Source organism: Sylvia atricapilla, chromosome Z (assembly GCF_009819655.1).
Source record: "Sylvia atricapilla isolate bSylAtr1 chromosome Z, bSylAtr1.pri, whole genome shotgun sequence".
Lineage (NCBI taxonomy): Eukaryota > Metazoa > Chordata > Aves > Passeriformes > Sylviidae > Sylvia > Sylvia atricapilla.
The window spans coordinates 54,384,999-54,411,528 of NC_089174.1; the positions used below are offsets into that span (position 1 = coordinate 54,384,999).

Sequence of the window (26,530 nt, forward strand, 5' to 3'; positions counted from 1 at the left end):
ATCTGTCAGAAACTTATTTCTGAATACTGTTTTATCACTGAACAAAATACATTAGTAAATTCAATAGTAGAAACCACCACAAACTAGTTCATATTTTGAACTACATCCATCTAGGCACAGAAGAATTCACTACAATGAATTTCTGCTCCAGAAAATCCAATTATCATCTTCAGGTACTTTACATACAAGGTTTGAATTAACTCTAGAGAATCTTGATTACATCAATACCAAACCAGGAAAGAAAAGCACATAAGGAGCTTTTCAATGATGCATGTCATCACAGCACATCGAATTGAACACACTTAAAAAATACACAGGGAATGGTTCTTTCATGAGTACACAGAGTGCCTAACATGATTATTATTTGTAGGGAAGCATTTTATACTGCATAACTCACCTCTGCGATTCAACTTAGCAATTGTGCCTGCAAATATGACTCATAAACCAGAAAAAGTAACTTGTGCTATTTCCAACACACTGAAGGCACTTGGATATTGGGAAACATGCAAAAGCAAGATCATTCTCCATTAAAAACAAACAAACAAACAAACAAACAAAACTATAAATTGCACTAGTTCAGAGTGCCAAAGCCACCATCTACTACACTGGTCTGCCAACATCAGTCTGCCTCTGTACTTTCTGCACGCAGCATGAACTGTCCTTTTCACCTCCACTTCAGAACAAAAAGATGGATAGCTAGCTGAAAGCCTAGTAACTCTAACCCAAACCATACATGAACATGAACAGAAACATCAAAATATATGGTACATGATATGAACATATGTGACTATTCATCCTCAATCTTTTTCACAACAGATTAAGTGAATCTGATAAGAAATTATTCCTATGAATTTTTATGAAGCATTACTTGCAAAACCTGAAACAGTCCCAGGCAATATTTGGAGACTTTTTGTACAGTGTACTCCAAGTGGCCATAGGAAAAAAGAAAACCCATGGTCTATACTTCTGACCACTGTGACTACAGTAACCTACATGTTCCCTCAGAGAGAAGCCGACAAGCTCTGTTTAATAATCAAACAGCACATCCTTATTTCTAGGAGAAAGATAACCTCCCCCTTTCAACTCACCACTGACCAATGAAGAGCAATACAGCCAGCACTTGAAACATATCACTGTTTACTAAACCTATTTTCTTCTTCCTGTGAAATACCTGTCCAAGTAGCATCAAAAAAATTCTTCTGCATCTTAATCTGATCCTGCTGACAGGTATCATAGATGCATTCAATCCCTCAGCTAGAATAGCACCTAGGTGATAGAATAAGTATGGCTCATTAAGGTTGAATAGTAAATTATCTTTTTGCTGCTGTTACTGTTCGATTTGAATGGCAGCTAAACCCAGGTATTTGTTATGTTTTAAACACTTTTCAGCATAGAAGAAGAAAATCTTTTCTCTGCATACAAACGTCATACAACTTTTGGTGGTTTTTTTTTTGGCAGCAGAATACCAGGCATCAGTTTTACACATGAAGAAGCTCATAAAAATTGAACAGGTATTTTCAAGCCCCTCATTTTGCCCCAGTTGCCAAAATCTACGTGCAATAATGGTAACTTTGCATGCACAGATACAGATAGATACACCACCTGTAGGTTCATATTTTATAGCTGTGAGCATGGATCAAACCACTGAAGACATAAAAACACTATCATCCCAGTATGGTGGTGACTGCTTAGTCCTAACTAAGAAAATGCCAACTGCTAGAGATTTCTCAAGGTAAAATAAACAGATGACTGCTATCTCAAATTTTTTGTATTCTCTTGATGTTTGTATCAGCCTCAGAGCTTATTCAGAGCTTTATTCAGACCTCAATAATTCAAAGAAAGCTCTAAGATTTCTGATTAACAGAACACTCCTTACTTAAAATGTCACTATAAGGATTAATCCCTGCAACTTCTTCCCTCTCCCAAAATACTGAGGAGTCAAAACACTACCAAAGAAGTGACATTCTGCTAATTTAAACCCCTACATATGCCTAGTGTGATGTGTTGAACTGTAAAATGATGACTTTGCAAAAACACATTAATTGCTATAAGACTGCAATAATAAGATGGGCCTAGGTCCTACTGACCCAATTTACTTTGACCCATTTGGCAGTCTTATAGCTTAGGCTCCCTGTCTTTACTGTTAAACTCTGTTCCCCAGAAGAACACTGAGGACCAAACAAACATTAAGGCAAGAAATTTAGTTTGATGAGCCCAGAGACACGCTTCTCATCTAGCCAATGGCCCAAACAACCCTTTTCTGACCACCTTGTCTCTATGTACAAAGGAAAAAACAGAAGAAAAAACTATGACTCTTAAAGCAGTGTAAACTAAAAACAGAAATACTGATTTTTTTATCAAAATTTAATAGTTACTGTAGATTTTCACTAAAAGGGTGCAGTTAACATTGTCTGAAGATATTTTGTGTTTAGGTTTAAAATAGAAACACATTTGGATTTATTTTTAGCTTTTCTACACCTTGAATCAATCGACTTGGTAAAGTACTGAGAGACTTGGTAAAATATTTCTACCTCACTAGAATTTCTAGTGAATTCTATGCATTCACTAACTTGATCCAGTTCACCATATTCACCACAATAAAACTGCCATGTTTTATCCAGCAAACGATTTTAAGGTTGTGTTTCTGAAGGAAGCTTGTTCACACAAGAAAGATCAATCTTGGATATGCTGCTGGATTTTATAATCACTGCTAGTAGACACATATTTTTTTCTTTACCAGGATTTTATTTGATGCTTTAGGGCAACAGGAAAGTGTTTAAAACAAGTTCAGAACTGATCTTCATCCCACTATAATTTGACTGATATAAAACTTTTATACATGCTTTCTATGATAATGTAATGAAAGATGTTTTTCTTCAGAACCTCTGTCACAGAACTCAAGTCTCTCTGAATGAAGCAATTACATACAGTGCAGAGCTTTTCTTTCAATATTCTATGGAAGCTCATGCTTCATTCCTTACTCATTATAATCTAAATCTCTTCCTCTGACATATGAAATATCCCTGTGGACTTGCCCTGGTGCTCTCCACTGGAGCTTCCAAATAACATTCCAATTAACATTAATTAATTTACACTCCTGCGATAAGGAGGTGTATTATCTCCAGTTTCTGCTTTCATTCTTTAGCAGCAAAGATGCCAAGATGGAAAACACCTATTAGATTTGCATACATTGTTAGATATCTTGAGATCAGTGTTCAAGAGTGGGTTTTTAAGATTTTTCTAGTTTGAGAGAAGAACTTGACATCTGAAGTACTTCATGATCCCACTGACACTGACTTCATGATACAGAGCCAGGGATGGGTTTCTGTACTCCAGTCCAACTGGTGCAGATTGGCTTTCGTCCTTGTATACCTGGCCTAACTTCCATTGGGATCCACATGGTATGTCTTTGGGTGATTATTTTTTGTGCTTTTTCAGTCCTGAAGGGCTGAAATTATTAAGATGTTACATGGAAAGCAGAACTTGTATGCGTATGCTAGCACATGGAAGTGTTTAAGAGATGGTACAGAGCCAGAAGACTCTACTAGCCAGAAGCAGTCAACTTCACCATGGCATGCATTTACATCATTTGACTGGAAACTTCAGGCAAACTATGCTGCAGGCAGGTTTGTTAGAGAGGGAACTGGTTTGCTTGCCCCAGAAAGACTGAGGGAGTTAACCAGTACAAACACAGTATGCACATGCTGAAGCAGGACCCGAGAGCAAAGCCCAGAGGGAGCCATGCGGGTGCACCACAGGATCAGAACACAGTCCCCATACATCATCCATGGCACATGCCTGTGTTCTAGTGTCCAACTTCCAGTTTGTACACACAAAACTCTCCAAACTCTGCACACACAAAACTCTCCAAACTCTGCACACACAGCCTTCCCACTCAAACCTTGTGCTACACTTATTTCACAACTGAGTTTCTGATGATTTTACTAGCGTCACATAAGAACTTCATAGCAGATATGTCTCACATCTGGGTGACAGTCACAAAACAAAATCACAACCCAGATCACCCCCTTAGATGATCTTAGCTACCTTAGTAAGTAGCTCCTATAGAAATACAAAATGACTGTTGGGAATGGAACACTTATTTCCCTAGATCCAGTTGAACTGTTTATTGTTTTTTTACTGTTGTCCAAAATTTTCAAAGACGAACTTGGATATTCAAAAGTACCATAATTCAAAATGCTCTGACAGACTTCATTACTTTATTTTCCCTAATGATTAAGTGAGGGCTTATTTCATGACATTTTTCTAAAACCACATCAAAGGTAACTCCACAGTATGGTAGCACAAGCCTAATATGTCGGAGAAATGAAATGTTTAAGAGGCAGAAAAAAATGCGAAGTCTTAGCAAGGTGTAGATATTTTTTCCCCACAGAGCCCCATCACAGGCCTGCTATTCACCCACAGCTGGTTACATGTGACAGGTATCAGGCATATTTGTACAGCAGTCTTGAAGGCAGAAAAAAGCAAAGGTCACTTCCTTGTTTTCTGATTTTCAGAAAAGACATTTCAGCAGTGAACACTTAAAAAAGAAGTATTTACATGTTAAGTTCAAGTTAGTGAGGGTGGGTGACCACGGTGGTAGGCTGATGGTCGGACTTGATGATTCTATGATCCTATCTGTCCCTCACAACAACTTCAGTTAATTATGACACATTCATAAGGTACATATATATATGATACACACGTCATCACTAGCTGATACCAACACTCAGTGAGTGTAAACAAAAGAGATAGTAAAGCAGAGAAGGAGGTACAATAGTTCTGAAAAGTGAAGAAGAGCCAGCAACAACTTACCTCGTGAATGAGGGCGACCAACATTTGCTGGAAATTGCGGCCCCTGCTGGCCAGAAATCGATTGATAGGCTTGCCATCCCTGCCCATGTGGACTGGGAGGTCAAAACACTGCAACATGCCAGCTGAAAGAGGGAGGGAAGTGGAACAGAAAGGTCAATGCCAACACTCCCAGAGTCAAGGGAGAGCCCAAAGGAAACTAAGGTTAACTTAATAAAGCCCGTAATTCAAAAGAATATGCAAGCACCTTTAAGGGGCATAAAAAAAAGTGTCTTATGTTGATTCACCTTCAGATTCATAGAAATCTTTGGATCAAAACACGCATACTTGTCTACTTCAAGAAAGTGACAGCTTACCGGCAAGGCCTGATGTCATGCCCGGTTGCTTGTTCCTCTCATACATTTTCAGTAAGAAATTTGGAACACCTGCCACTGTCTTCCCCTGGTCTGAGCGTGTGGTTCCTCCTCTTAAGGCAGAATGATACACAGCACGGGGCATGTTGGTCATCTCCTGTTTCACAAGTGATGTTGCAAACTCTTCAAATGCTGGATGAAGTGCAGTGCAATAAGCAAGAGAAAAGGGAATGTGAGAGGCTGATGACTGAGAGACAAAACTGACCCTAGAAAGCCCAGAATGACATCAGTACTTCTTTTCCACTTCATAGTGGAGCAGCGGCCTAAACCTGATGTTGTAGCATGGGAAGGAGGGACATCTACCTCTTGAGATTTTTTTCCTTGAGTGTTCTATGAAGTTCAAAACAGCACTGCTGAAAATCAAGGGAACTTGACAAAACCAAGAAATGTGAGGAAGCACAAGTGTAAAGCTACCTTATTCAAAACTAACATAGGTATATTTAAAGTTAGAAAGAAATACAGCCTTAGCTATTCCAGGAGCTGTTGATTGCCTTCTTTGCTACAAAAGTAACAGTAAGGACAGCATATGGTTGACAGAAGGACACATAGCAGAATCTAAATCACATTTTTGTAGTATGTCAGGAAGGGCACTTGCATCTTGGGATTTTTTTCCTCCACCTGTAATGCCAACATTCTTCAAACAAAACCCACAGAATGCACACAGCAATTTTCTCTGCAGTGATATAGACAGAAACTCTAAGACTTTGTCTTCAATCCCCTCACCGCTTCAGATTTGTTGGAGGAGTAGGTATTTGTTGACATGAAAACACTATCCACCTACCTGGTCTAGACTTTTTATAAAAAGCTTTTGGTTTAGGATGGCTACAACAATAGGTAAGAAATCTGCTAAAAGAGGGAGCTATTCCTCTGCTGGAAACCATTCACATTGATAGAGACCCCTTATCATTGCTCTCATATTATTGCATTCTCTGGTTATGCCAAAAGACCTAAATATAAGCCATTCAGAAGCAATTCTTCAGGCAGGGGACAAGCCAAGTCTCTATACTGACAAACATAACTCAAACTACAAAATCTGGAAAAATTTGGTGAAACAACTAGATGTGCAGCAAATACTAGAAATGCAATATTTCAATGATTGAAATCAATCTGAGGATAAACAAAGACAACTACCATCACATGAACAATGTTTTTATTGTTGTTGTTACTATCATCATCGCCTTTGCAGTAAGGATACTAACACTATTGCTAGCAGCAACAACAATTATATTAAGCTTATAGTTCTTTTTATGAATTATTTTTAATTCTGACTACCAAGTTTGACAAGAGTCTCATTACCAGTATGAAAAACTATCAAAATAAAAAAATAAGCCTTTTATACCCCTTGTGATATCCTGGGAATTTAACACATAGAAACAATATGAAAACTGATGTGACAAACCAGTTTTAAAAGAGTTTGAGATAAAATACTATCTAAAGCTCTACATTCCAATGGTTCATATAAGTAATTACATGTTACCAATAACATGTACCACTAGAATTCCAGCAAATTCCATTCAGCTCCCATGGAAAAGGAACTCTGTGGCTTTTGGCCTGTCTCGGACATTGCCTCATTAATCCAGTTTCGTACTCTTCTGGTGAAGCAATTCACTCTCAACAACTTCAGTAAGTCACTAAAGGTTTTGCTCAAGCCTTTTAGACTCTGTTAACTAGCAACATTATAAGACACCTCTGAGGAAGAAACTGCTCAGTGAATTTTTGGATACAACTACTTTGACACCAGTCTGTGGTTGCTGCCTCTCTGAATCCAGTCTGTTCACTTCTGTTTTGGTTTCTCATCTCCCTACCAAGTTGCCTATCTCAGCATTCATTACACAGATTGAGTCTTCTGTCAAGATACATCATGGTCTTTCATTGAACTAGGTTATGTCATTCTCCCCCAAAAAGCTTCCAGGATTTAGTAGTTAGGACTCTCTAGGTTAGGCTGCACACACTCCAGATGCCAATACATGAAGAGTTTGATAAACAGACTCTTTTAGAAACCCCCATTTGGGAAAAATACTACAAAATACCACCTACTATCTCATGGTAATTTCTACAGCCTGCAATCACACATGAAAATGCCACATTTTCTATAAAGAACGAAATATCAATGTCTATGTCCTGGCACAATATCTCAAATCTTGTAACTGTAAGATAATGAGCATTTCTGGAAATAATCAAGTGAATGACAAAAATCTCAAATACTGAAGGTAATTCAACTGCACAGGTTTCAGAGCAAGTATATCAACCAGAGACCATCTGTAGAAGCATACTTCAGTATCAATATGCATCACTACAATTATGCATTAAGCATAGCACTAATATCTTAATCTATTAAGCAGACTTTGTGTGGAGTGTTGTTCTCATACTATTAAGTCTGTTTACAAAACTGTAAATATTAAATTTATTTTACTTCAATCTGTCCTGGGCTAAAATACAAAGTTGCCTTAAGAAACATATGTTCAGTCCTCCCTACTGGAGTCCCACTGTGATGAAATAATGAGTATTTGAAGTAAATAATAAGGAACTGGCTTTCCCTTTAGGACTCGTAGAGGAATTTTAATTATAAACATTTTTTCCCCACCATCAAAACCTCTGTCACACCATCTTCCTAGAAGATGGGTTTATTTTTTACTTTACATTTTTTCCCATAATTTGTTAATGAAAAAAAGAAAGGCTGCATTTTAACATGACACTCCATTCTAGAAGAGCAACAGGTCTGTACAGTCACTGTGATTCCATATCTGCAAAGTGACCTCAAACAGTGGATATATTATACCTCCTAAAACAGCAGCTGGTGTTAGAGATAACAGCTTGATATATGAAGAACCTGGAACAAACAGATTTGCCTCCTGATCCTCTTCATCTTCATTCATGTCTATTTCTTCCAGTGAGTCAATTTCTGGTCGTGCCTGGAAGATAAAAAACAAAGTAAATGTCAGCACAAAAATTCCAAGTCCTCATTATCATTCATGATTCCAAGTGTGAAAAATATCAACTAAATATGAGAAGTTTCCCATTTCATTATTTTCACTCCGTTTCATAAATTTGAAACTTAATGAATAAAAGCTTTTCTTCTACCTGACTGAAAGGCAACACTGCTTGGTAAAAATCACAGGGTGTGAGAATACACATCTGTAACAATAAAATTAATCTTGACATTACAGCTGAACTAATACTCATAAAACTTCACTTTCACTGTGATTCTTCAGTTTAATAATGCTTTATATTGGCACTTTAATATAAATAAAACATTTTTGCTTGACACTGCTTTTACATATTAGTTTTTGGAATTTGAAAAACTGCAACATATTTACATTGCTTTCAATTAAAACATATTTACTCACTTTAAATACTGCACCATGCATATGACTGTAAAGTAACTGCTCTAGTAATACAGAACTATGTACTACTATGAAAGATTTAGTCTTGCAGCAGAGTTTATATATTGTCATTTGTAAGGTTTATGCTGAACTCTTCTCACTGATTTATATAAAGCATGTTTTTTAATTTTAAAGTTGCATATTCCTTTCAGCCTTTTCATAACAGTCAGTTGCAAATGGAGCCTTATCATACAATAAATCAGTAAATAAAACTTTTACTATAAAGCCACTATTCCACAAAGTACCAGTGGACTATTGAGTACTGCCTAGTCTTTCATACAGTGTAAAAAAAACAGGTCACATAGATGATGTTATGTTCATCTCCTTGTATTCTTTCATTTTGTTAGGTTACTGAATCACCTAATCAGAAGTTTCAGAGTTTAACAGCCCTCTGCATACTTAAAAAGCCTTTTACTCGGTACCTCAACTTCTTTCTGACTGCCTTTACTGACAAAAAGTAAAGTGTTATGCTGTAAAAATTCACAAAAAAAACACGGGAAAACTTTTCAGCTAAATTCCAAAAATTGCACCTACTTTTCAAACTGATTTGCCTCTTTTGGGAACAAAAGCCCTATCTATGAGTGACTGCAATGAAAGAAATAGCAAACACAAGAGCTGCTTAGTGTCAAGACTCAAGTGCAAGCACTAAAATAAGTGCATAAAATGCAAATCAGCTGACAAAAACCCCCTGCTAACTGAGTAACAAAATAAGAAAAACTACCTTCTGACTGCTTAGCCCTAGTCTCCTTTGTCCCTTTCCCTGTACACAAGACTTAGCTATGCCAATCACACATCATCTCATGTCACCAGCAGGAGCTTGTATTCCTTCAGGAGGCTTTCCTGAATTTCTGGCAGAGAAGGCACAATGACTGGTTTCCCTTTCAACAGGATATGTTGAACCCATGTCAGATGGAAGTGTCAGATGTGCTTACTACCAAACACATAACATGGCTACCTGTGCAGGAAGATGAAGAATTGTATGTTCTTCAGAGTCAAATGATGAGAGTGATTTATAGGCTGAAATGGCTACAAGGGCATCCTAGAAAATTAACAGCAAGAAAAAGAAAATCACAAACACAGCATAAAGTATTGCTATCTACCAGAAACTCCCCATACAAAGTGCTTATCAAGTAACAACTGAATGCTGAAAAAGCATTCAACAATATTTTCCCGAGGCACATTATCAATTCTAACTTTTTATATACACAATGCAAAGTAGTAAGACCAATTATCTAGGCTTGATAACAAGCATCCTGAACATTCTACTTCAGGTACAATTATCCAAGCTATGAGAATAATGTTGATAATATATTGATGTTTCAGCCATTGCTATGAAGTGCCTACTCCACATCAAAGACTTTTCAGTTTCCTGTGCCAGTGTGCAGGGGCACAAGATGCTCAGAGGGAACATGGCGAAGACATATGACCTGAACTGACCAGGTTACTGATTCCAGATCATGGAACTTTATGCCTAGTATATAAACTCAGGGAGGCTCACCAGAGGGTACCCATTACTTGCTCAGGGATGGACTGGGCATCCCTCAGTGGGTGGTGAGCAACTGTATTATGAAACACTTGTTAACTGAGTTTTGTTCATATTTGTCTTTTTGTTATAGCCCCTTTATTATTACTAATATTATAATTGCTATTTTTGTTGTTGTTATTATTACACAGTTACTTTATTTCACTTATTAACCTGTTTTTGTCTCAAAACACAGGGTTTTTACCTTTTTCCAGCTCTACTCCCAATCCCATCACAAGGAAAGGGAGTGGACAAGTGGGCGTACAGCACTTAATTGTCATCTGGGATTAATTGCGGGGCTGAAAAATCCACTGAACTAGGTTGACAGAAGTCTTAGTCTTAAACTAAAATACACTACTTCCACCAGCCTCATGGTGATGATAGTCCAACATTCCCACTGCATTACAAAACTCCACCAATTAATTGAGTTAGCTGTCATAGCAGCATCGTTATCAAGAATGCTTCACCATGTTAAGGATGTAATTTTCCAGAGGAAGTCAAACTAGCTTCATAGAATCACAGATTATGCTGGCTTGGAAGGCACCCACAAGGATCACTGGGTCCAACTCCTGGCCCTGCACAACACCATCCCCAAGAGTCACACCTGGTGCCTGACCATTGTCCGAACACTTTTTGAACTGTGTCAGGCTTGGTGTTGTGACCACTGTCGTGGGGAGCTGTTCCAGTGCCCAATCACCCTCTGGGGGAAGAACCTTTCTCTAATATCCATCCTAAACCTCCCCTGGCACAACTTGGGGCGATTCCTTCAGGTTCTGTCACTGGTCACCCACAGTGCAGAGATCAGTGTCTGCCCCTCTTCCTTCCCCTTGTGAGGAAGGTTTGACTGCAACAAGGTCTGTCCTCATGTCTTGGGTTTTGTAACTAAAAAAAATGTTTATTCTAGTCCATCTGTTGAAACCCGGTTGGGGAGATTTTTCTTTATTTGTTGTAACTCCAGAAGGGAGGGGGTAACTGTCTTCTCTGATAACAAGCCAGCTGTTAAAACTGGAACATTGTTTCTTATCTCTGTTCACTCTTCCACTACCCCTATGGAAATATCTTCTGTTAATGGACCATTAAAGCTCACCAATGACATGACACATTACATCATCCCATTGTGAGATGCTCTACCCAGGGAGGAGGAGCCAAACCGTTTTCACCTTGATAAAACGAGTGACAAGTGTCACCTGACACCCAGTGTTCCCATGGGATTCCCAAAGGAAGACTGGACCCATCTCTGGGCTCCTGGCTCCAGGACCATCGCTGCTTCCAACAGGACCACATCTGCCACCCCAGGAGGGTTTTTGGACTGTTTTCCAACACCCTGACGAATGTAGTGTCAGGTTGTATTTCTGACTCTGTCAGGGTTTTTTGGGATTTCTTCTTTGTTTGCTTGCTTATGCTTCTGTACAGTTTTTTGTTGTTGTTGTTGTTTGTTGTTTTTTGGGGGGGGAGGGTTTGGTGTTTTTTCTTTTTTTTTTTTTTTTTTTTTTTTTTTTTTTAATTCCTAGTAAAAAACTGCTATACCTATTCCCAGAATCTTTGCCTGACAGCCTTTTAATTGCAAATTTATAATAATTTGGAAAGGTGGGGGGTGCTTATATTCCAAGGGAGACTCCAATCTTCCCTGGCAGATACCTGTCTATCTAAACCTAGACACTCAGTCTCCCCTACAGACCAAGTGACCTCAGCAACTCCCCATATGGCTTCCCCTCAAGCACCTTTGCCATCTTTGTGGCCATTCTTTGGACACTAACATCTAAACGTCTTTCTTACACTGCGGTGCCTAAAACTGCTCCCAGGACGCGAGGTGAGGACACACTAGTGACTAGTTGGTTTGTATTTCTCCTTGGAGATGGAAGAAGTTAGAACATTAGGTTACTACCTTTTATGCATAGTACATTGCTTCAGAAATAGTGTTAAGCAACAGGAACAAAACCCTATTAGAAAATGAGATTACTGACACTGTCTTGACAGAAAAGTACAAAATTTAATATCCTGTTGCTGACATCAGAAATTAATGTTTTCAATTATACCACTTACCTCATTCTGTGTATTGTTCCAAAGGAAGCTGATAACTTGAGCTTTGAATTTCTAGAAAAGCAAAGGAAATATGTATTTATGTTTTCTTTGACTAAATAAGCTGTTAAAATAGAGGCAGTTACCTGAAATTACTTACTGCCATATCAACATACACTGAACTAGGAAAGTGGAAGGGGTGCAGCTCCAAACTCCAGACATATTCACATGTCCTCACATATAAGAGGGAAACCGTGGATTAACCTTGCACTGGAATTTCCCATCTATCTCCCAGGATTCACTAATGCAAGTGAAAATTGTAAAACTGTATGAAATGTGCATTTCACAAATCTGAACTAGGCAATGGGTGTAATTTTATCAGACTCAAGCAGGCTTATGTAAAAGTTATATACAAAGGTATACTAAAAAAAGAGTCCTCTTAGTCCGTAAGTACCTACCTCAAATTCATTTGTGTTCACTGTTAATGAGGGAACCAGTGAAAACAATTCATTCAGTGCTTTTAAAATGAGTGGTCTTGTATCACAACCCAGCTTTGGTGACAGAGCATTCCATGCAGAACGGATGCAAACAACCTGCAAGCAAAGTGGGAGGCATCATTACTAACAGCTATTCCCAATTCACTTATGCAACATTTCTTTCCAGTGTTTGTCCTTGCTCCTCCTTCTTGAGAACAGAAATAAATAAACAGTTCATAGAAAGTAAAAAAGCATGCACATTAAAAATTCACTTGTAAATCAACTGACATAACACAGTAATACTGCACAGTACTTCATCAGGGAAAGCAATTACCAGTAGGAATAAATAACACACTGTTAGCAATACACAGAGCTGTATATGTATCTTCATACCACATTAGTGCTCTACATAACTTGATCAAATTAGCTAAAAAGCAAGCTATCCCTGGGAATTTAATAGGATAAAATCAGAGGAAACCACTGAGGAATCTATCTTTGCTGGGAGCCCTGCAAAACAAAGTTCCTTTATTCTTTAAAAACAAGAAACGCCAAAAAAATTTGCAGAACAAATGCAAAACACAGAAGTTCAGGAATCCAGAAACTGTTGGAAACTGTCAAATTACAATAAATACTAAACACTAATACCTAATACTGAACACATTTATACTATAACTACAGCACAAGAGGATACATAATTTGTCTTCCAGGATACATAATTTTCTTCCTTCCTGGAAATAACACACTTCTCACCCAGCTTCTTTTCACCTTCAAAGATCTGCATGACAGCTCAACAAGCAGTCAGTACAGCATTTTGCATTTCCAGGCACTGAAAAAGTCTGTAAGATGCTCAGTCAGTGGTATAGTTCTAGCTGAAGAATTATACAGAAGTCATAAAAAGTAGTAGTCAAGTTTTGCAGGCATGTTGACTGGACAGCAATACTGATAACTAAAACTTCCTCCTTTTTCTTTGAGACATGTTTCCAGTTGCCCAGGCTTTCTCTTGGTAACAAGCCATTTATTTTCCTGAAAACAAGCAATTTCCATGGAATATTTTATCAAACCTTAATGTTGCCACCTGTGGAGAATCTAACATTTCAGAATTTTGCCATCATACCTAAAATAATTCTGTCTATAATTTATTCATTGTTACTACTTGTCTTTCAGATTTCAGGCTTCACTGTAACAAAAGGAGTACAAAACAGGAAAAAATCCAAACCAAATAACTAAGAAAAAACCCAACAAACAAAACCAAAGCCCCTAAGAAACTATAATTCTGTTTACCCTACCTCACCCACGCCACAGAACCACAACACAAAGAAAAACCCCAAACCATGTATGCTCAGAACTAAAGTCTAGACAAAAAATTTAAAATATCAATGGCAAAGCAAAGTATAATTTCCAGCCTCCTAAAGCAAAAAACTGCAAATCAAGACTTAGAAGTCTGAGCAAATGCCATGAAAATGTCTTTCAGGCATAAAAAATCACAACAAAGCAACAGAAAACAAAGACATCGAGAAATACAAATTGAGCTTTGTAATGAAATCAAATAAAGGTATGTTTATGAAGATATTCCACAAAGGCATTGAGAAAGGTAGTTTTAATATTTTTCTGCACTGCAAAAATCAGAATGCTTTGTATCTCTGCAGGTAAGTGCCAAATTAAGCAGTCACGTCAGTGAGTGCAAAACACATTCAGGGTGCTGTTTAAAAAACCAAAGATGTATGTCGAGTTGAATCCATTTCAGGAATAGCAAACCCACCAGTGTGTTTCTATGGTTACAACCACTGATGGCTAGATAGACCTCATCTGGTAACATTCCAAGGGAAAATGATACCTCTCTTTCCATTTTTTCAAAACAGACTGCAAGAATAAGAAAAAAGGTCTTCCAGTGTTCAGAAAGACAGACGTATCTATTAGCATGGAACTTTCTCCTGAACTATCTAGAAATGTTAAATTTGTAATGAATTAGTTGTCTGGAAAAAGCAACATCTATTAATATGTAGAGAAAATCAGTTGTGCATTCATAGGATTTGATCCTGTAATTTAGGAAGACTAACAAATCATTATCCAGTCAAGTATGTTTGATTTCATTCTTTCCTATAGTAACACATATTCTCCAACTTCAGCTAAGAGGTGGGAAAAGGCCTTAAAAGCGGCCACTGTCCTAACATAAGTTTCTTATTTAGTTTAAGACTGTACAATTCCTTCTCAGATGGTATTTTCTACATTTGCAACTTTACAGACACCATACAGAAAACTCCTACCAAATGACGTATTGTAAACTGAAGGAATGGGGGGGATGAGAACCGGTACTTTACACACCATAAAAACCCACAGTAAATTAAGAAAGGCTATAAAAGCAGTAATAACCTTGACATGATGTTTTCCTGGAGGAATGGGCAACTGTGACAAATATCTTGTGATGAAATTTATCTGCTAGTCATGAATCCCCAAGGAAAAGCCCAGTGATTCCATAGACACTGTTCAGCTCAATAAAGCTGTCGTCTGAGAATGCAAGATACTCTAGGAAACTAGCAATGTAAGAAAACTTTACAACACTGGTATGCCAATTACTGTCTGACAAAAAAAGGACTGGTACTATTCAAAAAATGTCTGTTTACAGATCGAGACATGCTAGTGTAGTACTTCAGTAAAAGTTCTTAAGTCTGTTTTCATTTTTTGTTGTCTGAGTTTTTTTCATTCTGGTTTGTTTAAAATAATATGTCATTATCATCTGGAGACATTAAAAATCACACTGTGCTTTTGCTACAACATATTTTGGTTTACATTTATGTTTTCTTGTATTTTCAAAACTTATTTTCAAATAGCAATCTTGCCACTGCACAAAACACTGACTGCTAGATGGGGAAAAACTAAAAGCTAAATTTTGCAGATGCTGAGGACAGACAAAGCACTTCTGCTTCAGGTCAACTACCGCCCTAAAAGGGTGAGAAATCTTAGGAGAAAATAGAGAACAACAATATTTTAATGGAAAGGGAACACTATGCTTAGAAATTTTATTCTTGAATGTTTCTTGGCTTACATACTGCCCTTGATACATGAAATCAATTAGATGCCAGGACAGCATCTAAGTCTTCATCTCATATGAAGTACACTAGCTTCTGTTGAAATCACTGGGGGAAAAAGCAAATTACATGCCAAGAAACAGGAAATGTGATCTGACAAGAACTGTGGGTTTTTTTTCCATTTTTGATGTGCAAGTCACTGTGCATTATTTATTAAACACCTTTTGTTACATCTCCCAAAAAAAGAAAGAGGGGGTGGAAGCAGCCAGCCATTCTTGTAAGTCCTGCAAAAGTTAAGTTTATATTCTTTACACTAATCATGTAGGCTGCACTTTGAACAAAGCCACTACTTTTATACAAAACAATTACTGCAGTCAGCAGAATAGGTAACTATTCTTACACAAGAGTCAACCAAAAAAAGAAATCAATGTTACAGCACATTTTGTTATCGCATTACTTTAACAAAGGAGCCTTTCTGAGACTCTCAGAACTCAACCCTGACAAAGCCACATGGTGTGTAGGGTTCCATCATCAACTGAGTCAACACTATACATATCAAAGCATAATCTATTATTCTGGTTCAGAAGATGACTGGAAGTTTGGTGCTCTTTAAAATCCTGCATCTAAACAGCTGCACATGGAAAAGCTCAGAGACTATATCCCTTTTCCCTTAAGTCAGTGGTAGAGACAGAAAACACCAAAACAAAACCAATCTCTATGATTATGTCTTTTCTGCACTGCAAACTACAGTCTAAATAATAAATAAGAGACAGACTAAATTACTTAACCCAAATGGTTACCCAGTTTGCCAAACCACAAGAGAATTCGCTGTTAAAGTTTCAGAATAGCTAGGTAGTAGATTTGGTCTCCCAGAACATTACGCTGTAGTTGGGGAAATATTAAAGCAAGTTTAATTTGGACAGGAAAAACTGGTAACATCCACAAAATCTGTCTGTCCATCCTTCCTTCCATCCTGAGTAGTCTTAGCCTTCCAGTCCTCAACAGCAGTACAGTATACATGTGCTCTCAAATGAGGCTATTATACTAGGATGTGAAATCTATCACATATGTAACCCCTGCTTTGCAAGACAAAGCCTAAATATCATCCAGCTTGGGAAAACACTGATTCAATACCATGGCCAGATTCAAAGAATATATGTGACCTTAAAAAGAGCCAAACTTCACATCGAAGGCAAGCAAAAAATTACCCTAAATAAATTGCTTCTTAGCAGCTATTGTCTGAAGATTTTTAATTATACTGAGTACAGATATCTATGGATGATTCGCTGTATTATTCTTGAACTGGTGATTTTAAATAATGGCAATGGCTGTCCTTACTGCTGTAAACACTGGAGTGAAACTGTACTAGTGGATAAACATAAAATTGCTGTTTGGCAGAGAATGGGTAATCAAATACTCCTGCAGGATACAATTAGTTCACTACTCTGATGGCCTGTATAGTACAGTTTGTCAGTAGCAGATTCACAGTGTATCTGTGCCTGCCTCAACAACTGGATATCACTGTCTGGGATGTGGAAACAAAGAGCCTTGTCTTTTAACTTAGAGATATTGTACCATCGCAATACTATTTGGGTTCAAAGGGACCTTGGGATACTTCCAGCCCAGCCTCATGCTCACAGCAGGGTTACAATGAGATCAGATCCAGTTCCTCAGAGTTGTATCCAAAAACAATGTGAAAATCTCCAGGGAAGGACACAGCACAATCTCTCTGGGTAGCTTGTCCCAAAGCTTATTGGTCCTCTTCATCAATAAGCAATGAACACATTATTGCAAAAGAGAAGCCTCCTAGCTGCTAGTGATTTCACTCCTTACCTGGTACACTCTATGAATGAGACACTGCAGGGCAGGCCAGTAAGGAGATAGAAAAATTACATTATTTAAGTGCTTTTCAGACAATCAGAATTATATACTAGTCTTCCTTTTCAAATCTCAGGGAAAGATGCACAGAAGGATGCCTTTGCAATAAACTGCAAAACTGATATAAAATTTCAGCCCATGCACTGTAGGGCTGATCTGCTGTGGTAGAAGGTCACAGTACAATTTCCACAATTTCCTAGAAACTATTAACTTACATTGGAAGAGACAAATTAAATTTGTTGGAAGAAAAAGATATTCTTCAGCAACTCAATGTACTCTTAAAAAAAAGCCAATTGGGAAAAAAGTTCATGAACCACAAGCAAAACTCAAACACAAGGATAAGGCAATTTAATCTTACCTCAGCCTCACAAAGTGCCCGTAGACCCTGTAATACTATGGCAGCAGGTGAAGCTTGATCAGGTTTTGTGCATTCATTTAATACCTGGGAAATTGCAGCTAGCATGTCTGCTCCATGCTGGTATGGTCTAAATAAAAAAAAGAAGAAAATACAAGGCAATATTCACATATACATGTAAGTTATAATTTATACACAAAAATCTATTATGTGCTGGTTCTATTTAAGTGACAATTAAACTGCCTTAAACTGGGAGTTCACACACCAAAAAAAATCATACAAGGAGATATTACAGAATGCTTTAAAGGCTGAGTGACACAGGGAACTAAAAGATGACATCATTGAAGAAGGGACTGAGAATGAAAGTCCAAATGCACTACTAAAGACACTGTTTTATGATTCTTTCTTGCAGTCTCCTGCAAGCAGTGCCTACTGTGTATTGGTGGAGATCCTGGCACTAAATGCTTTCTGTCCTTCTTACATAAGATAATTACATTTCTTTTTTTTTTTTTTTTTTTTTTTTTTTTTTTTTTTTTTTTTTTTTTTTTTTTTACCCTGCTGCAAGGCCACTTGTCTTTCCCTCAGTGACTGCATGGTCTGTTTCAGTTTTCCAGTCTTCTAACTATCCAGTCAGTTTTATTGGTTTGTGGTGGGCAAGGTGTTCAACAGTTCCCCAAACTATGATCTCTGTAAGAGATTCTGGTAAATGGTATCTGGTAGGTGATTCATTTGTGTGGTAAATTGTAACTTATCTATTTGCTCACACTTTCTTCCAAATAATTTCTAAATGCATGAAGAATATGCATACACCTGAACTCCGACTATAGCACTTACCTGGCAAAAAGAGTATTAGAGGTGCATTGAGATTTCTCTCTTGCTTTTCACTTTTAAAAAATTTCTTGAAAAATACTATTGGGCAAAATGGAAGAATGTTGAAGAGGTAAAGGAAAAGGGTTTTTTTTAGGAACTTGTTTTTAGTTGATACTTAAAAGATATATGAATCCTCTCAGCGGTTAGTAGCTGACCTTCAAGAAGGAAAGTGAAAACTGGAACACAAGACAGGTGAAAAGTAGAAAAGACGATATGGTGCTCATAAAATCAGGAAGTAAATACTAATGAATTTAAAAATACTCTTTACAGGAACTATAAATTATTATCAAGTAGTGATCTTCAAGGACTGCTAGAGCTGGAAAGGCCCAATGTATTATCCAGTTATACTTGTAAGACAATCTTTCGTGGTATTATATCTCAATAAAGACCAAAAATGTACATGTGACAAAATATGGTTTTCAGAAAAAGAATTCTATCTTTCTTTGAATAGATCAAAAGGGGGACCATCAGTTCTTTCTTATACTGTTTCATCTCTCCCTTTTTCTAATCTGGAAGTGATATGCCTGAAGCTTCTACCCTGGACCAGTATATGATGCATCTTTTGTTCCAGGATGAAGATAATTTAATTTTAACAGCATTTATATGTGTTTTATATTAGCCATAATAGAAACTCCCAAACTTAGTAGCTGCTTAGATTAGCAATAGCTGAGTCAGCATCTCAACTAGAAAAATATTACTCACAATTAATGTAATAGAATAAGTAAAAATAATGATGCAGCTTTTCTGAAAACAACTCTTTTCCCTTACAAAGACATAAGACGGTTAACACACTTACCTCAGCCTACTTATATCTCTTATACAAGCAGCTTTAGCAATCAGCTTTTCCCATTGAGCATCTTTGTCAACAGACAGAGAGGGCATATCAGACATTGCCAAGAACTTTTGCAGTTCTGGGTAAATTCGATCCTAGAAAAGATTTCATTAAAAAATGATCATCACAGCTTTAAAAGTGTGACTGGATCTTCAATTGGTAGCACTTCTAAAGGGCTTCTATATATCACTTTGATTTTTAAGATTGCATTTTTTTCCATTATTCAGCTCTAATTGTACATTGAGATTGAATTGGCTCTTGCAGACCAGTTCTCTATGGCATCTTTAAAAAAATCAGAAGCAAATTACTGCATATAACTTGTGTGGTATTTGTCTAGGATAGAGTTGTCTACACAATGGCTGGTATGGGGCTGTGTTTTATATTTGTGCTGAACACAGGGTTGATAATAAAGAGATGTTTTTGTTATTGCTGAGCAGGGTTTACACACAGCCAAGGCCTTTTCTGCTTCTCATACTCCATGCTGGTGTGGAAGTTGGGAATCCTTGCGAGGCTGGGAGGAGACACAGCCAGGATGGGTGACCCAAACTGACCAGAGGGATATTCCAGACCATACAACATCATGCTCAGCATATAAAGTGGAAGGAAGAAGAAGGAAGGGGGAGACATTTGGATTGATGACATCTGTCTTCCCAAGCCACTACACATGATCTGTGTCCTGGAGATGGCTGAACACCTGTCTGCCCATGCAAAGCAGTGAATTAATTCCTTCTTTTGTTTTGCTTGTGTGCATTGCTTTTGCTTTTTCCTGTAAAACTGTCTATCTCAACCCACCAGCTTTCTCCACTTCACTCTTTTGATTTTTCTCCCCATCTTACTGGTGGATGGGGGTGTGAGTAAGTGGCTGTGTGGTACTTGGTTGCTGGCTGGGGTTAAACCACAATACTAAGGTCTTGTTCTTAATGCACATAATGAAAAGCAGAAAGCCATCCTTCAAACTTTTTTTCTAATTGCAGTTTGAGATGTCATGAAATGACAAGAAAGTTTCATGAAAGACATATAATTGAAATACTCCATAGAAGATGAGTGTAGGCACCATTAACACTATTTACTTCATAGTGCTGACATATGAGTAGAAGCAATGTCCCACAATTATTTTCTTCCTTGGTTAGCAGTAATGAAGTTTTTCAACTGGGCTTATTACAGTGACACTAAAAGAAGTTTCTAACCTGTCTTTCCCATAATGATGTCATCAGCCGTGAGGCAATTGCTCTGAGCTTAGGTGTGCTCCCCAGCATATATATGGCACGTAGAATCTGAGCTACACAAACCTGTAAGAAATTTTTAACCAAGTGTTTTTGTTATTTTGTATGTCCAAGGAGAAAGAGTAATCCGTGAATCATTATTTTACAGCCAAGCACAACTAGGAAAAGCCATCCAAGTCCAATATCAGAAATGAATTGAAAGTCATCTTCCAAAAAACTTCAGCAAATAACAAGTCCAAGAGCATCTCTCATGACATACATATTGATCATATAGTGCAGACAGTAAAGAGCAATGTACATTTCACTTTTAAACAAATATCATATCTGATCCAAAATACTACAAAGTAATGCAGAAGCTTAAAAATCAGTTAAGCAATATACAGATACACATTGCTCAGTCTGAATAGTTTTTATAAAAATATGACCTTTTTTTTCATTGATACAGTTTTCATTTTACTAAAAATCTTTCATTCTGACCTTATGTACACCAAGTGCAGGCAATGTATACAATATCTCCCTGTAAAGTACAGGCTCCAAAGGTCTTCCCAATTTAAATATCAGAACTGGAACCAGATTTGGGACCTAAAATAGAACAAATGCAGGAAATAAATTGGAATTTGCCAAATTTGCCAATGCGACACCTTAGAAAAGACAATGAACTTGTTTCAACATATTAGAAAAGCATACCTTTTGTATATTTTTTTTCTGCCTGCATATATGACAAACCTTTCACATAATACAATATAATTTATTGCATTCTTTTCTATATGGTGCAAAACTTCCAAAGAGCTGCTGCTGAAGTTACAATAAAGTAAAGGATACTTATATATCTCCATTCCCTTTTTGATCAGATTTTCAGTATTTTCATACCAGCAGATGCTACAGTTTATTCTTGTGCACCTTCTTATCACTGTGTGATTAAATCTAAAATGAAATTTACTCATGTAATTTTTTACGACTACTTAAAACACAAACACACAGAGACACATAAATATATATGCTATGAAAATATGAGATTTATATATATATGAGTGGTTGATACACATATTGGTAAAAAATGGAAAATTCTGCTACAACATTTGTTTCAACACATATTTTTACACGAACAAATTATAACATTTTTCATTGTAAAAAGATCTGTCTCAGTCCACAGGAAGAATAATAATTAATAATTCAACTGCTCTGAGATTTTGCATACTTGGCTCAGTTCTGGTTCCAAATCAGAGATCAAAAATAGTATTTTTTATACTACAAGTCATCACTATCTTTACAGTTCAACAATGTGAACTGGTACTTCCACAAACTTAAACTAAATTCTGGAATCTGCATTTACCACCTCAATAATTAACTTCATTGCATTACTTTTTTCCATTTTCTAAATAGTATTTGACATTCTTAAATAGAACAAATCCCTTTATAAGCTAAAAATATTCCAAGTTTTTGTGGAATTGACTTGTCCTACTCCTTCTCTATTTCTCTAGGTTGTTGTCTGCCTTCTATAGAACCAGTCATCACCCTATGACCTGCCTAGAAACAGGACTGGTTTGATGCAGGTATTTCAAAGCACAATCAATAAATGAAGCTGAGAATTTAGGGTAATATTCATTTGAATGGATTTTCACACCCAAACTGAAAGCATCTTCCCACTGGCATCCTCCCTCCCCTTTCTTTCAAACTTCTGGATTTAAGAGAAGTTGGGCAGTTTTATAGCTTCTGCTGTGTCCCAATTTTGGCTAGGTTAGAACCAAGTTTCTTCACAGTACTTGTTGGCAATAATTTATCAACAAAACTATGTTGAAAACACTGATTTTCCCTGCTGTCATATTCTGATATTCTTTAAAACAGAAAAGAGCATGGGGGAAATAAGTTATACCACTTCGGTAGTAAATGGCAGAATTGATTAATGTAAATCCTAGTCCCAGTTAAAATTCAGCAATAAGATTAAACGTGAATGTTTGCATTAACATTGAAACACAGAAAAGTGAAACCTGCATTCAAAACATGAGATTTAATTTGCTGCCTGAGCTTTTATTCCCACTCCTTAATCATAATGATTAATTTAAGCTGGTCTGTGCAGTTGTATTTCCCCTCTTTACACATGCTAAAGAGACAACAGAACTGCCTGAGAGAAAAATATGTACATTAGTATACAGGAAGAAAACTAAAATTAACTTCCTGATTAAAGAGAACCCAAAAGCAGACTTGAGTGACAAAGGCTTAACATCCTTCAAGCAAGAACCTGTTTTGGTTAAATTAAGCCTTACGTAACAGAGAGGTTAAGCAGAAACCAAATAATACAGGTAGACAAAAAGTCCCCTTGAATATAGGAGACCTGATAGACAAAAGCAGTTTTATTTCTGGGCACCCGTTTTATCTTGAGCGTCAAGAAAAAAATGTACCACCTGATTTACTGTTACTTAAATCTTTGAATGATACAAGGTAAAACTGCAGGGTGATGAGTAAGCAGTGGGCATAGGTATCTTTGGGGTAGGGGTAATCATTAACCCTAATACAGCAACCTGCACCACCATAAGTTTTGGTTAAGTTTCAAAATTCTCAAGAGGTCACACATGCTCCTCCACTGATACATGTTTTTCACACAACTGTTAACATGTGACAAGGGAAGAAATGTCTTCTAATAAAATTATCCAAAAATTTTCATATGCACCAGAATAACTGGCAGGCTCTCCGCTCAGAGGATAAGATGATTTTGTCAATTCTTTAAATCATATCCATCCCTGACAAATGCTGTGCTGGGCAAATAGGCTATATAAGACTCCAGAAGAGATGACAGATATGTCATTATAATGATCAATATCCTTACCTAAGCTGCTCACTTTCAGTCTCTTCCCATAACACCCCTTCCTCTTTCCAGAGACAGGTTCTTGGGCAACTCAGTTTCATCTTAAGCTAGTTCTCTAGTCAATAGACTACATCCTTCTTTTTTTTTTTTTTTCAGTTGAAGCTACACTGGACTTCACATCAGCAGTGAGATCAAAGTATGTTAAAATAAATTATATTCACAATCCTTAGTTATACAGCATTCAAATCCTCTAAAGTCAGTCTGTTTAAGCCCAGCCTTCATCAGCTGTAATGGGAAGCTCATTTCAAGTCCTGTCTCAATATTAATTATTTTGTTACAAAGTTTATTCTACAGTAAACAGATATTAAATCAAAGTTCTACAATGATTTTTACACTAACATGTAGTAAATAGATACTAAGTTTGATTTACAAAATTCTCAGGAAATGTGTATGCATGTGCTATTGTAAAGACAGTTAGAAACTTCTTTAGAAGTACTATCATTTATAGACTGTTTGTTTGTATATTTCAATTGTAAGATTAGGAAAAACTCCAAAATGTTCTGGTACAGCAAAGCTGTCATCTCTCCATCTCCCTCATATAATGGACAAACAATGCTGGGATTAATTTCAATATTAAATTTATGCTACATTTTCATCAAGGGCATAACAGCCCCACAAAGCTGATAAGACAATTCACTAGCTCCCAGGAGGCAGGAATCCCAGCTCAAAATGGAATGTGTGCTGCCTGTCAACACTGCCTTCTGCATTCCCCATGGTACCAGAGGATGCAGAAGTTAGGTGAAGACTGTCATGAGGAATCTGAAGAAGGGTTTTGACTTAATGTTTTTTGGTTTCAAAACTAATTTTCATCACAGAAATTATGCTGAATTTTTTCAACAATTCTCCCTTTTAAAATAAAATTAAATATGTGAGACAAAACAATATTATTTAATAAATGCACCTGAGAAGCATTCTCTGCTATTTGGTGGCATTGTTTCATTTTTCCGAGCTGTGGGACAACTCTTTTTCAAAAAAAGAAGCCGGGGACACTAGCAGTTTCCATTTCTGGGCTGAATTTAGGCAGATCAATCATCAACCTAGTTGTTCAGTAGGCAGGACAATGAAATGACATTTCTGAAAGCATACACTACTCAGGCATTTCTTGCTTCAATGAACAAGACAAAATTACTGACAATTCAGACAAATGAACGAACAAATTTTTCAGATAAGTACATAAACGTAGCTAAGTTTCTCTGTATAAAACCATAAAATAAATTTCTCTCAAAAATGAGAAACACTTTTTAGAAAACACAAGCTAGGTTTTTGAAAGTTTCATGCAATCTAGAAGGATCCTAATCAATAAGTTACAATCATGAAGAGTCTGTCCACAAGCTCAGACTATGACATGATTCTTTCCCTACAGCTACTCACTGAAGTTTACATAATGAATCAAACAAAAAAACCTGAACGAGCCAAATTCTGTTCAATATATCCTTAAACATGTTTTCTACATGAATAAAAATATATTTTACATTTTGGGATATTAATGCCCTCCCAAACCCCAAAGAACAGAAAATAACACATCTCCAGACACATTTCCCAGAAGGTGTTATTTACCACTAAAATCGTTCATTTCAGCAGTTGAAAGATCATAAAGAATGCACATCCTCTGTAGACTCATTATCTCCAAATAACAGTGATAGATCTTGTGCTATATCCACCGGTAACCTCAGTCAGGTGATTTCTTTTCCTTGCAGCACAGCAAGGGTTTCACAGAGTATAACAATTTCTGCACAAGACAATTCATCCAATTAGAAAGACTGTATTAAGTCCTTCATGTGTCTCTGCAGCCTGTGCAGCAATTTGACTTCAGAAAGCCTAACAGCCCACATACTACTACTCTTCATTCCTCAGCCTTTAGAAAATTCTTCTGGGCTTTCTTCCATAGTGAAAGTTCAGAACCACTACTCCAAAATGCTTCAGCTAAAACCATTATCTTGCATCATAAAAAGGCTTTTACACAGTGGGTAAAGAGGAGATACATGTAGAGAAACATTCTGTAGCCTCTCTTCAGGGACAGAGTAAGAAAAAAAGCAGAAACAAAAATAAAGCATAACCAGAACAACGTCTGCAAGATCAATTATGGTAATAATTTTTAAACCTAGTGATGTTTTTCAAAGCACTCCACCAGTTTAAACAACAGACTCCATATAGAAACAACATTCTGTGTGAAAATGGGAGCTGCTGCTAGTGAACTCTGTGAAGAGTTGGTATAAACATGAAAGTGATGTCTCTTTCTGACTGTTTTGAAGCACAATTCTTCAACTAGACTTTGCACAGGAATCACCTGTGGCTTTTCAATTCAATATCCACAGTTACAACCAATGTGTCCCTTGGTGAACAATGAAGTAATGGAATTCCACTAACAACAGAATTCATAACTCTAGATAACTTTAAAAAAACCCCAATCAATCAACAAAAAAAAAAACCCCATCACACAACTCCTTTTATGCCATGACCTTCACCACGACATCTCAGCATTTCTAGTGGCTCCAAAGTAGACACTTCTTAATTTTTTCCCTTTAGATATTTAACTTCTGCAAAATGAAGTGCTGAAGCTGTAGCTAGTAAATTTCAAGCCCAAGTTGCTTTGATTTGGACATGATTCAAAGAATTCAGAATATACGTGTTCCAAATATCTGGCTTTAAACTGAGTGTTAAAGTGCCATCAACACCGAGGAAACAGATTCAAGTTAATATAAATGCGACTGTCTAAAAATAAGATGGGGCTTAACAGCCACTTTTTGTTTTCTTCTTTCTCTACCTCTGATATCTTTCCTCTTCAGAACAGCCTTATAACTACTATGCTGCACAGCACCTTCCATGGCATCCTTCAGAAAGTGTCCTAAGGAAGTGAA

The 26,530-nt window shown here is 37.0% G+C and overlaps 1 protein-coding gene across 2 annotated transcripts in view; it reads right to left on the minus strand.

Moving 5' to 3' along the window:
- The window catches only part of FOCAD (focadhesin), an 89,358-nt gene that overhangs the window by 32,001 nt on the left and 30,827 nt on the right, over positions 1-26,530 (minus strand). Inside the window, exons 11-20 of one of the 2 annotated variants that reach the window (XM_066339138.1) lie at positions 21,287-21,391; positions 20,774-20,875; positions 19,551-19,681; positions 17,888-18,014; positions 12,608-12,742; positions 12,174-12,224; positions 9,564-9,647; positions 8,005-8,137; positions 5,169-5,357; positions 4,816-4,937 (exon numbers count right to left, since the gene is read on the minus strand). In XM_066339138.1, the coding sequence (XP_066195235.1) occupies positions 4,816-4,937; positions 5,169-5,357; positions 8,005-8,137; positions 9,564-9,647; positions 12,174-12,224; positions 12,608-12,742; positions 17,888-18,014; positions 19,551-19,681; positions 20,774-20,875; positions 21,287-21,391 (1,179 nt within the window). The remainder of the gene's footprint in view (positions 1-4,815; positions 4,938-5,168; positions 5,358-8,004; positions 8,138-9,563; positions 9,648-12,173; positions 12,225-12,607; positions 12,743-17,887; positions 18,015-19,550; positions 19,682-20,773; positions 20,876-21,286; positions 21,392-26,530) is intronic. The other variant, XM_066339139.1, reaches the window with a different exon arrangement.